Source organism: Anas acuta, chromosome 26 (assembly GCF_963932015.1).
Source record: "Anas acuta chromosome 26, bAnaAcu1.1, whole genome shotgun sequence".
In the NCBI taxonomy this organism is placed as follows: domain Eukaryota; kingdom Metazoa; phylum Chordata; class Aves; order Anseriformes; family Anatidae; genus Anas; species Anas acuta.
The window spans coordinates 5,773,622-5,786,314 of NC_089004.1; the positions used below are offsets into that span (position 1 = coordinate 5,773,622).

At 52.8% G+C, this 12,693-nt stretch overlaps 1 protein-coding gene across 4 annotated transcripts in view; it reads right to left on the reverse strand.

Moving 5' to 3' along the window:
* Nucleotides 1–12,680, reverse strand: part of PTBP1 (polypyrimidine tract binding protein 1) — a 29,933-nt gene extending 17,253 nt beyond the window's left edge. The window contains exons 1-2 of one of the 4 annotated variants that reach the window (XM_068661971.1): nt 12,534–12,671; nt 8,663–8,693 (exon numbers count right to left, since the gene is read on the reverse strand). In XM_068661971.1, the coding sequence (XP_068518072.1) occupies nt 8,663–8,693; nt 12,534–12,541 (39 nt within the window). In that variant the 5' untranslated portion in view covers nt 12,542–12,671. Of the gene's footprint in view, nt 1–6,954; nt 7,122–8,662; nt 8,694–12,533 lie in introns of those variants that run through there. The other 3 variants (XM_068661972.1, XM_068661973.1, XM_068661974.1) reach the window with 3 other exon arrangements.
* Between the last annotated feature and the right edge of the window lie 13 nt (nt 12,681–12,693).

The window sequence follows — 12,693 nt, forward strand, 5'->3', positions numbered from 1 at the left end:
TCAGGACGGACCCGGCTCCAGCCCTCGCAGCATGAAGCAAGGCGTCTGTGTGAGCACACGGCCAGCCCCTCGCTCCCCGCGAAGTGCTACGAGCAGCCACGTATCTGGCGCTTGTGGAGGCACCGCTAGGAAATTACAGCCTAAAAACAAATGTTTGTGTGACTGGGGAAAGAACACAAGTTCCCTGAATTCAACTTTCCTAATGGCTTGTTTAGAATAAACGTTTTCCTGCATATTTACAGATCTACTCGCAGCACTCTGACGAGGAGTGCTCACTGCTGCTCGTTCCCACATGTCAGTGTTTCTTTAATGAAAGAGCATTTCAAATCCACTCCCCTCTTATCTTGGAGACAGTCTCTGCTGCCCGCTGTGACCAGAGCCAGGAGGCAGAGGGGGATGATTGTTCGACATCAAAAGCAGCAGCAGGCAATTTGTAAGCTTCCCAGCTGGAAGTACGTGCAAACAGAGGGGGACGACCAAAGCAGTTGGACAGCCACGACTCCGAGGCCTTTCCTCTACACAAGGGAACTTCAGACCCCGCACACGGCACCGTGCGGTTGGGCCGACGCCACTCCAGAGCCCTCAGAACAGCTTTTCCAGTACACACCCAAGAGGTGCAGGCTCTGCGCACCGAGTTGCTCGGTTGCAGCGCTGCCAAGCTCTCCTCACCAGCAGACTGCCCCAGCTGCTGCTTTCCCCAGCGGCCGTCTCACTGCTCGGCAGGGCTCACCTCCTAACTGCAAGGAACCTCCAGCGACGGTTGCTTTCTGCAAGGACCTAACCCAAGGTAAACTGGGCACAGCCACTCTCAGCCTGCACGCCCCACCACGAGCTGCGGGAGGGATCCTTCAGAGCTGCAGTGATCACCAAGAGCTCTTCCCACACTTCAGTGCCTTTCCTTCAAAACCACATCACAAATTACATTGCTCCATACAAAGCAACCTACTTCAGTAGGCCCAGAAGAAAAACCAAGCCCGGCTGCCTCAAAGATTTCGCTTTAAAGGTGAGCTGCTCACCACCAACAAAAACGGGTGTTGGGTATTTGTGGCTTTATTGGAGGAGCCCTACAAGGGGCATGGATTCTGAAGCATTATGATATTATTCGGTTATCTTTTAAGTGTAAAACCAGGGTGGGAAGGAAGGAAGAGGCAGGGTCACCCCGCAGCACTCCTCCACCTTTGTTCTCCCCGTGCCCCGGGGAGGCCCGGTCGTGCCGCACACAGAGACACGGCTCTCCCATCGTGAGGCCAGCAGCCCTGCTCGCAGCAGACACCAATTTCTGTGGGCAGTTCTGCTGCAGCCGTGTTTTTATGAAGAGATCGCCACCAACAGCAGCACGCTAACAGTAACGCCGCCCTCCAGACACCTCCATCTGAGCTAACAAATCCCTTCCCATTTACAGGAAATCCACCATTTTTAAAACGGCATCGCCAAATCTTACCTAGTCCAGGGTACGGCTGCTTCTGCCCCCAAAATCACCGCCTGGACACGTTGCTGACAGGTAACACGCCGCCCGGGAGCGTTTCTATGACAGCAGCCTCCTTTTGTCTGCAACACTCACGGCTACAAAGGGCCTGTTGCTCAAGCTGCATTAATTTAATAACACACTCATGCTCCGTGCAGGGCTGCTATCAATACTTGAGTTCCCTTCCCTAACTCAGGAAAATCTGCTGCCAGGCAGAATCCCAACATCCCATATTTTCTGAAGTTATGTCCTCAGCTATCCCCCAAGCTCTGTTGTCTTTGCTTTAAAAGGAAGTTTTAACAAACAAGTAAGAATTTCGAACCAGTCTAGGCTTTCCCAGCTTAAAAAGCAATCGTTAATTCATTCAATTACAAACTGTCTCTTTTTCACTAGGATATTACCTAAACTTAACCGCAGTGGGGAGTTAAGAAAGCCAGAAATTATCTCAGCTTCCACCAGCACACCTTGAGGTACTGCTGAAGTTCTCAGCTGCCCTATGTAACTCATCCACTTCAGACCCAGACACTCCTTTTAAATGGATTACAATAAACCCACCACATCCTGCCTATGCAGAAGGCTAGAAGCATACACAATGTAAAGGAGCACCAAAATAGGAGAGTACAGACAAACAGCTGACACTACTACACGCTAACGGCTGCAAAGGTTATGGGCAGAAAGCAGAATGTATGGCAAAAACGGCAGGAATGGACAAAAAGTATGGCAAAATGGGCATGCAGGAAGGGAAGGCAATGCCGACTGAAGGCCAGCTCAAACTCCAGGCCTGCCAAACCTGAGGCCTACAGAAGAAACTTTATCCCTGGCCCACTGAGCACATCCTGCACAGCAGCAGAGCTCTGCCTTGGCTATGGAACAACTGACACCACGGGATGGTTTCAGCAGGCGGAGGAGAGCAGCACCCCTCCACGTGAAGGAAGGGGGATTTAACACAAGCTGTAAGCTGCTGTGCCTTCACAGAAAGCAAGGCAGTAACAGCTCCACCTGGACACACCCCAAAAAAATAAACTAAAGATCTGTGCTGCTCAGAGTCCTCGGTCTGCTCCTCCAGGAGTTCCCATTAACACCCCCCTGCCCAGTCTTGTGACTGCCTGGCCAGAGCCTGCGAGCTTCATCCTTCTGCTATACCTCCCCTGCATCTGCAAAAAGGTTTTGGAGCCAGTAAGAGACTCCCCGAACGTTTTACACAACTACACACAGATCACTGAGAAGCTTACACAACCCCCCCGCTCTGATAAAAGCAGAGAATTCTCAGGGCACAAAGAACTGAGCATACGCAAAGCATGCTTCAAGGGCTCCACGCGACGTCAGGCCCTGAGGAGTTGAAGAATGTGCGCTTCCAAACCCCGATTCCCTCCTTCTTTGCAAAGAAACTGGTCAGAAATCCAGTCTGATGACATCACTCACACCCATTGTGCTGCATTCCAGCATTTTCTGTTGAGATTCGAGAGCTAGGAACAGAACTAAATTTAACCTACTAGCAAGAATGATGCCAGTTTTCTTCATCTTCCATGGAAGACACTGCCAGCAAGGTTCGCTTGCATCCCTCCCACACGATCCCTTTTCCTCTCCTGCCTCAAGGATTCTGTAGTCACTTAAAGGTGCAGCAGTGTAAAAAAAACATTAGCAGACAGTCTTTTTGTGACAACACCTCCAAAGAGCACGCGATAAAAGCATATCCTTCAATCACAGGAAAGTTTGAAAGCTGAGATTAACACAAAATAACTTCAAGAGCCTGAAGTGGCTGCTGAGTGAGGCAGGGCGCTGCTGCCCCCAGGCAGAAGTCAGGAGCTCTGGCGTTCATCCCTCCTCCATGCCCATGTGAGGGACGTGCAATCACTCATCCCATCAGGCCCAAAAGCAGGAGTTGAGGAAAAATTCAGCCCCCCAGATGGCTCATGGCTGGTTTTTATGCACCAATTCAAATGCAGGCACCCCCTCTACTGTTTATGGATACACAAAGCTTCCCGGGGAGGTTCAGACTCTGTGCACACCTCTCAGCACCTTGAGGTAGGGCTGCCGGTCAGAGCGCTGCGAGGAACCCGGCTCCTCAGGAAGCTGCTCTCCCACAGCACGTAGTGCCCCGACAGCCGGTGCGGCCTCCATCAGTCCATGCAGGTTGGAGCCTGAGCCACCAGGAAGGGAGGCATCAAAGCTGCTGCTCACACAACCTGGGGGATTTCGCAACGGGATTGCGCCGCGCTCAGCTCAGCCGCGCTCAGCTCAGGCTGCCCGTGGAGCCGGATCCCCGGCCCCTCCCTGCCTCGCTCAGCCCCAGCTGCTATGGAGACACCCTGCGAAACAAACCTGCCCTTTGAGCAAATAAAAGGTGGGGCCATGTTAAATAGCCCCAAATTCCTAAACCCTACTGAAGTAATGCAGTCATTCTTGCTCTGTAGGATAGCACACACCCAGGCTTTATGATACACCGTTCCCAAGTTGAAGCTTAACTAGCAGTCAGCCCCGAGCTCTTAAAATCATCGCAGTGGAGCTGTCTGGCTCTCGATAAAGCTTAATGCAAACACTATCAGAAAGAAACGCTGCTGCATGAGTCACTCTGAAACAAATGGAGCCTATGGAAACACCGTGACCAAATCCAGAAAACAGCAAATCGACCGTGCGGGTTTCGGAGGAGCTCCACGCTAATTCAATCCCACCTACAGCAGGGTTGTGTAACAGCCAGGACCTGCTTTAACAGAAACCAAGCAATTACACTGAGATTAGCAAGACGTGCATGCTGAACTCAGCACAGCACTCGTCAAGGCTTCACATGAAGCTTGAAGGACGGCTGCAGCAGCATGGCACCGAGTTTCAAGTTCACACTCACTCCTCCTTGCTAGTGAGATGGCAAGTGTGTGGTTTGACAAGTCCTGCAGAGTGACCAGCGTCCACCCCTGCACCTGGGACTTTTACTTCCTGTTTTTGGTCTCACATTTGTGAAATACTTTGCTACCTGTGATGATTTGAAAAACAGGGGGCAAAATAGGCTTAAGATTAAAATACCGAGAATTTTCCACAGCCATTTTATCAACAGATTGCTCTCTAGGAAGTCTCACACAATTTCATCTACACCAGGAATCACAGCTTCTTTCCTTTCCAAATGCATGTAATTTCAGTTGGCTTCCACATTACATGTTTTAGATTTGTTGTAGAGAAACTGCTTTAAACTGCCTAATAGCTAATAGCTGCCTCTGGTCGCGATCCCCCCTACCAATAGCTTACAGCTCCATTAAACAAAGAATTGCGAATTTCCCCCAGCTACCTGAGGGCTTCCCCCCGTCCCCCTGCAGGGACAGCTGGCTACAAACCGAAGGCAGGTGCCTGAGCCCTGCACGCAGCAGCTCAGCCAGGTTAGGTGCAGCAGCCTCCCCAGCACCAGCAGCAGCCGTGTGCTCGCTGCACGCATGTGGCTCACATGTGTGATCACGCCTGCTGCAGGACGACCACAAGAGCCAGCTTGTTGCAGCCTCCAACCGAAGCCATAGGAGGGGACTGGAATTTCCTCACAACATTCTTGGCCTGCTGCCTGAAGCCATAATTACTGTTCCCATGGCAAAGATCCTGGCTTGACCACAAATCACTCCTGTGCAGGCAGCCTGTATCACACTCTAGCAAACCCCGTTTTAAAAATTAACTTCTCAAATGCCACAGACGTGCACTGTACTTTTCTGGAAGCGTCACCCTTCAGAGAGAGCTCAACCTAACCGAGACACTACCGCATTGTTCAGCGCCTAAACTCTTCAGCAACCATTTTTAATTGCCCAAGTGCAACTTCACTTAAAGACCGATGATATATCCCAGCTCGTACTCTAGTAAGTCACCCAGCTCAGACAGTGCACGGGTCAGACCTCTGAGCCCAAATCCAGTCCCTCCATCTGAAGGCCATGCTTCCTTTCCAGATATTAACGAAATTATGGGCACAAACAAGTCAAGTCAGGCAAGGCATGTGTTTCTGATCTGCAGGGCATTCCAGAAGGCCGTGTATCAAGGGTCCTGTAGCAGAACTGCAATGAGCTTCCTAAACAGATTCACGCACTTTAAGCCGAGGAGCCTGAGGACTAGGTTAGACGTGAAGCCCAGGAACAGCCACAATTCCCTCCCTGCTGAACATGAGCCCAGGCAGCACAGTGCAGTGCTCAAGCAGAAAGCCAGGAGGAAAACACCCAGGCACTTAAGTTACAGAGCCTAAACATAACAAAGACCTCCAAACAATGAATAAGCATGTGGGAGTACCCGTAATACATACCTTAAGGATGGGAGAAAAGTCTAAAAGGCACCAGACCCTGCCTTTTAAAACAAAAAAGTAGAGCAAACCGATACATGTTTTCACAAAGTCTTCAATTTCAAAGTTAGACTGTAGCAAGCCGGAATGCTTTACAGCAGGAAGACGACCAAGAGGCCACCGTAAATCATCTCTGACAATTGGCTCAGCAGTGGCTTAAGTTACAGGCACTTTTCCTACTGACCTGAGTATTCCCCAACCTCGGGACATTCCAGGCACAGTAAGAACATCGAAAAAGGTGCCTGGTGCTCTCGCATCAACGTGCTGCTGGAAGTAAACCATGAGAGGACACAGCTTTGGGGGACTACGGTCTCCTAGCACTTGGAGCTGCACAGAACACTGTTCCTACCCTCTGTGTACATACAGAGTAAGAATGGGCAAGTTTACACCTCAGACCAAGTTTTCCAGCGGAAATTTTCACATCCAGCCCAGGAGCTGAGCCAGCAGGCTCTCCTGTGAGCAACGCTTTGGATGGATACTAACAAAGTAGGTACATCCCGTCTGAACACCACTTCTGTGTACATGTTTTATAAAGTCAGCAGATCACAAAGCTGCAATTACACAGCATTATAACTTATCAAGCAATTATGAGGAACATCTGCTTCTGAATGGGTGGGGGGGGTCGGTTAATCCTTGAAGCAATTTCAGCCATGCCCCAGGGATCAGAAGAATGCCACTGAAGAACAGAGCTCTACCACCGCAGTTATTTTAGCAGAGACAACGCTGGAATGCGTCTGTGATGTTACAGGAACCTTCTGCAGGCTCTTCAAACTACTGCCTAACCAAAGGAAGGTAGAGCGAAATGGAAGCAACACACCAAAGCAACAGCAGTATTTCAGAAGAGCCGTAGCCAGTGAGGTTTTACACTCACCACCGAGAGGTTTTTACCAAGGAACCAAAAACCAACTCGGCGACGCTTCCTGCAGCCTGCACCTCCCTCCACGTGAGTCCTGCGCCCAGAGGCTCTCTAACAGCGCAGGAGCACAGGGCAGGCAGGGGAGGCAGCCGTACGAGAAGCCCTCCCCTGGCTCCCCGCTGTGCACAGCCAGGACTCCAGCCTAAGGCAGCACCCGTGGAGCACATTACAGTTTATTGCAGAACCACCTCCACCACACGAGCTACAGCGACACGGCCAATGCCTTGCTTAAGCACTCAGATAACATGGCTCCATCAAACACGCTGTAAAACTTACCTTTATCAAGACGAGTCACCTTGTCTTCTGCTTCTGCCACCCTAAGTTTTGATTCAATTTTCTCACAGCCTGCCTCGGGAGCTTCATTGTCAGCCCAAGCTTCTCTCACCACTTTCTACCCCCAGCACAAGAGCGGTTACAGCTCTGTCCTGCGCGAGGAGTGAAAGCGCCAGCACAGGATTCCTCCCAGCCCTCATTTCAGACATCTGACTGTGCTGTGCTGGGACTGCAATGGCCCCGCAGATGGGAGTGATGAGGCATGCAATACCACATCCTGCAGCTTCTCTAGATTCACTGAGAGGACTACAATTACAGCTTCAGAAGCTTCCTGGTCAAGTTTGGTTATATAAAACCACTTCTTAAAGCTGCAGAAACTGAAGATTACACAACATTCAAACCGATTTAGGGGACTTTTACCTAGATCGATCAGTTTACAGGAAAAGGCGTCAAACTGCCCTACAGCAGTCCAGGTAGGACTTACTCCACCTTTCAGCTGGCTATGAATAATTAGCCAACCTGAGGGTCCCAACAAGCTTCTCCTCCTCCCTCGCTGGCACACTGAGCTCCTTGCAGCAGATGGTGTTCTCAGCCAGAGCCAGACACCATCGTGTCACTACAATTAATTCAAATTCAGGTTATCACACCAGGAAAAGTTAGAATAGCCCTTCCCCTACATGTGCTGAGTAGATCTCCTTTATGTTCAATGGATCACTAACAAACATGCCCGTGCTCTCAGCAGTCACATCGAGCTCCCTGCTTCCAATGTAGCAGCTCCTTGCTAAGAGCAGTTGTCTGCAGTGCTTCTGCTTCGCTGGCAGACCCAACAGAGCTCCCACCACCCCAGCTCCCTCAGGTGAGTCCTGTATCACACACTGCCTCACCTCACCAGCCTGTTCAAGCTGCCCCACACATTCCTTAACAGCGAGACGCTAACACAATTCAGGCCACTAAGGAAGCTCTAAGATCACTACTCGGAGGCCAACGTTCACACAGACTGATACAAGCTCGCTGGAATCCCGATCCCAGAGCATTAGCTACGATGTTCACTCCATGTCCACCACAGGAAATGAGAAGCCTGTAACAGAGGAAGGAGTGCCAGTCTGTCCCGCACACTCCAGCTCACCATTCCCCAGGAATGTGCCTTCATCCCGAACACAACGGCTATCGCCACCCGCACAGATAAGGAGGCTCCTGTCAGCACTTTGAGTTTCAGGGCTAGGCCTGCACTTTCAAAACCTGAGACCAGAAGGGTAAAGGTCATATTTACTGTACTCACAGGAGATAAAAATCAACAGCCAAAACACTCCTTTTTTTGTGGTAGACGGATTTTTGACATGTAACTGAACAGGAATTCACATGAACAGAGGAAATGGAGTTCACGAGAGAAGGGACCAGTTTCTCCATTGAGAACTGTTGTCTGGCACACAAATAACAAGCACGGCTTGACATTTTAGTAGGGGAAAGGGCTTTCTAAATTCAATAATGTTCTTATAGGACAGTTGATAATCAATGTCCAAACGCCAAGAGCTAAGTGCTGAGCCACAATAAAAGTTTTAAATGCACATGAAACTGAATTACCTTCTGGTTAAAACCAATTTACGTGGTACCAGAAATAACCCTTTAAACCTGAAGATCGACATTTGGTGAAGCTAAAACTAGGTCAGATGCTGAGCAGTGTAAAAAGAGAGAAAAAGTGAGAAGTGCCTACCTTTGTACCAACTGTTATATCTTGGACAATGCTGTAGAAAAAAGAAAGAAAAGGATTAAAAAGTTAGATAGGTTTGCCACAAATATCCAGCATAGTTTACAGTAGTAAGAAAAAAGCAAGTCAAAGTGCACAGTTGTCTTTGCAGGTGAGCCAAGGACAGTTTATACAAAGAAAAATTATTAGATGGTGATGGTGGAGACCCAAGACCCAGCAGTCCGAGAAAAACGCAGCTCTTCCCCTGCCTAGCACGGAGCTTGCTCCTCCTTCAAGTGCACCTCAGGGGCCAGAACCAAAAAACCCACACAGTGAAGTCCAGCACCCTCCGCAGAACAGGATGCGAGGAGAAATCACAGCCTTTGACCAAGTCAAGGGCAAAAGTGGCAAGAGCCAACTCCACCACCAACAGTCCCCTCCACAGCTCCTCAAGACCTATCCAACGGAGTCACCCCCGCTGGGCTGGGAAGGGCCCCTCCAGCTGTGGAGATGCTCCCCGAGCAGCAGCAGGGCCCTCGGACACCCACACCCTGGCGGCACCACACACTAGATGGAGCCGGGGCCGTTCCCTCGGCAGGCGCCCGTCCCAGCACCCCGGAGCCAGCCCCGCGCCAGGCTGGCGGAGGGCAGCGAGGAGCAGCCCAGGGGCCCAGGCAACTCCCAAATGAGGGAGTGCTGGTGCACGGCATTCCCCTCCCGAGCAGTTTCTGCTCAAGACGTAGTCCTTTTCCCTACCTGACCTGCAGGAACAGGCAATTAACCCGTACCACGTGTGTGCAGACCTCTCACAATGAGAATTGCTGCCGAAGTGCCCACCGTGAGCAGTAGCAGTGCTGGCTGCTCCTCCAGCAGCTCGCACCAGCTCTCGGCAGCAGTGCCCAGTTCGTACCACTCGCCTACCAGAGCAGCTTCTGTCACTGAGGGAAGCAGCACGAGCTGCCTGCAGCCCGGCATATTGCACCGGGTAATATCCCTGAGCACTGCGGTGCCTACATGTTATTTTTTGTGACAGGACTCGAGGCAGGCAAAGGCTATCAGTTACACCCCTGCATTGACGATTTTTCTAATCCATTCCATGGTAAAGCAGCAATATGACACTGGCGAGCGGAGTCGATAACTTTGGGTTGACACACGCAGCGCTGCCTGTCCCAGCTCGCATCTGACAGTCACAGCTCCAGAGGAAGGGATGCAGAGCTGGCTGGCTAGCAGGCCTGCAGCAGCTCAGGGAAACACAGAAGACGAGCAGAACACAGCGCAGTCACTCCTACACCACCAGGAAACGTGAAGCATTCAGGGCAGTTCTACAGTTTGACTGATTTAGCACCGAGCAGTTCTTCTTTCCCTACCCTCCTCCTGCAGCACTTCTTCATTTTTCAGGGAAGTGAGCACTGCTCCTTCCCTACACGCCACCCGCCTTTCACTATGCCCTAGCACGAGCAGAAGCCAGCTCAGCTCCTCGCACTTCCTCTCCTGCCCCAGCCTGCCATGTCATCACAGCCCAGCCATCCACAGCCTCATCCCATGGCCACTGCCGGGCGGCTCCGCCACGGTCGCGCTTTTTTCCCCCCCTCTCTAAGGGGCTGCTCCCAGCCCCTGCGTGGGAATGCCGGCCTTGCCGCCCCCCCGCCTGCCCAGCAGCAGGACAGATGGGTTTCACTGCACTCAGAGGGCCAGCAGCACCGAGCTAATTAAACCCATCTGTACGTATCGGCCTAAAGAATCGTAACCGTCCTCCAGGAGTTACTGAATACTTCATGAGCACACATTTCTTCGGATAAAACACACACATCCACCCCGGGATTTTCACAGCCTTCACAAACATTTCCAGCAAAGCGCAGTACGAGCAGGGAATCTCTGAGGTCTCCAAACCTCTCGGACTTACCCCCGAGCAGTTTCTCTTACTTCCTGTTCCTCCTGCGGGCCTCACAGGCAGGAAATGTTTTACATAAAGTAGCCTTCACAGGGAATAGTCTTTAAAATTATCCAGCAGGAAGAGCTTTTATTTGCCAAGAACTATCGAGTCCTGGAATACTCTTGTTGTAACCCATCTGATAACAAACGCCACACAAAACTAGCAGTATTGAAGTATTTTTATTAAAGAAATGGGATATTCTTCCCGGTTACTTCTCCCACAGCTTATCACATCTCAAAGCTGCATTCTCGTCTTGTGTCAACCTTAATATGGGATTAATGTTTTTATGTTTTCTAGAAGAGTCGGCAATAAAGCCTTCCACAGAAGTTATTTTACACAGAACGAGGTGATTCCTACACAGTAAGGATCGAAATTCAGCAGCACCAGTGAAACCTTGAGGTCACTTTCCAAAGCAGCCTTTCCCAAATTAACTCCTTGCATGTTTTAAAGCAGCTTATTCAATAGTGATCGATCACTTCAAAAGCATAACTACACATCAGTTTAGGTAGCAGAAGTAAAACAGAAGGAACACAGAGCCAGAGAGGTGTCACACCACCAGCTCACAAAACCCAAAACCTCTTTCAAAACAGCTTTTGAAATTTCAACAGGGGTCAGCTTTCACGGGGTAAGCAGATCACACACCAAGATCTTTAAAAACTAATGAATAATTAAGCATCACATTATACTCGAACTTCAACACTAAAGTAGGAACTTCTTCACCAGGCACAATAAACCAGCTTTCCCCGGACCCAGGATGAACACAGCCGACAGAAACTGATTTTTAACACTAAAACATGTGATCTCACACGCTGAGTTTTTTAAACACCATTCAGCATGCCAAACAACTCGGAAAAAGCAACGCAAACGGCACCCTGGGCTGCAAACTACATTCATTTTAAGAGGTCTAGACTTTTAGGATGAAAACACCCCAGACAAGGCTTCGGCAGAGCTAAAAACCAGACGGGGCTGTGCCTGATCCCCAGCACAGCGTCAATGCAGGGGAGGGGAGGCACCGCGCTGGGCTCCCCCGGCTGTGGGGAAACAAGCTCCTTACGGGGAGGCCTTTACAGAGGTATTTTAGGCACGGACACGGCGCTCTGCAAGAGAAACGAGCCCGCTCGCTAGGAAAACGCCCAGCGAAGCAGACGGGGGGCACGGAGCCCTGAAGGCGCTGCCCCCGGGGGAGTTTTAAAGCGCTTCCGAAGCGGGGCAGCGACAAGGAGCGGGGGGGGGGGGAACCTCGGCTGCCCCGACCCGAGCCGGGCACAACTTCCACGGGCCCCGGGCACGGCTCAGCCCCACGGGGAGCGGCCTCCCCACACCCCCCCTCCTTCCACCGCCACCTCCCCGCTTGCGAAAGCGCCGCACAATGGGCGCGGGGCTCGGCCGCCCCCCCGCCGCCCCCCCCCCCCCCAACCCAAAACCGAGCCCCTCGAGGGGGTTCCCGGGACACCGGGGGGCACCCGGCCAAGCCCCGGGGCGGGTTCTCCCTGCGCACGGAGCCGCCCCCCCCGCACCCGCCCACGCTCCGGGAGGGTTCAGGCGGCCCCCGGGGGGGCGAGCGCGGCGTGAGGGGGGGGCTGTGAGGGGGGACCCGGCCCGCCCCAGGCCCCGCGCCTCAGCGCCAGGGCGGCGGCCGCGGAGCAGACCCCGGGGCCGCCCCCGCACCCCCCGGGCACCTCCTCCCCCTGCGGCGAGCACGGCCCCGGGGGCAGCCCCCCGGGAGCCCCCCGCCGGTAACCGCCCGCCCCCCGTTCCCTGTGTATCCCCCCCCACCCCCCCCAGCGGCGGGGGCGGCCGCGCCCCGGGCGCCCCCCCTGAGGTAACGCCCAGACCCCGGGTCCCGAGCCCCGGCCGCGGCCCCCCCCCCGGTCCCGCGGAGCCCCCTCAGGGGCCGGCGGCGCTCCCCCACAGGCCCTGGGTGCGGCCTTAGGCGCGGCGGGGCCCGTTCGGGCGGGGACTCACCCGTCCATTGCACACGGAGGAGACCCGCAGGGAACGGAGCGGAGGCGCCGGAATAGCAGGAACGGACCCGACGGCTCCGTGTTATAGACTCACAAAATGGCGGCGCCGCCCGGCCCGCCTCGCCCGCGCCGCCGCGCCATTGGCTGCCGGCGGTGTCACC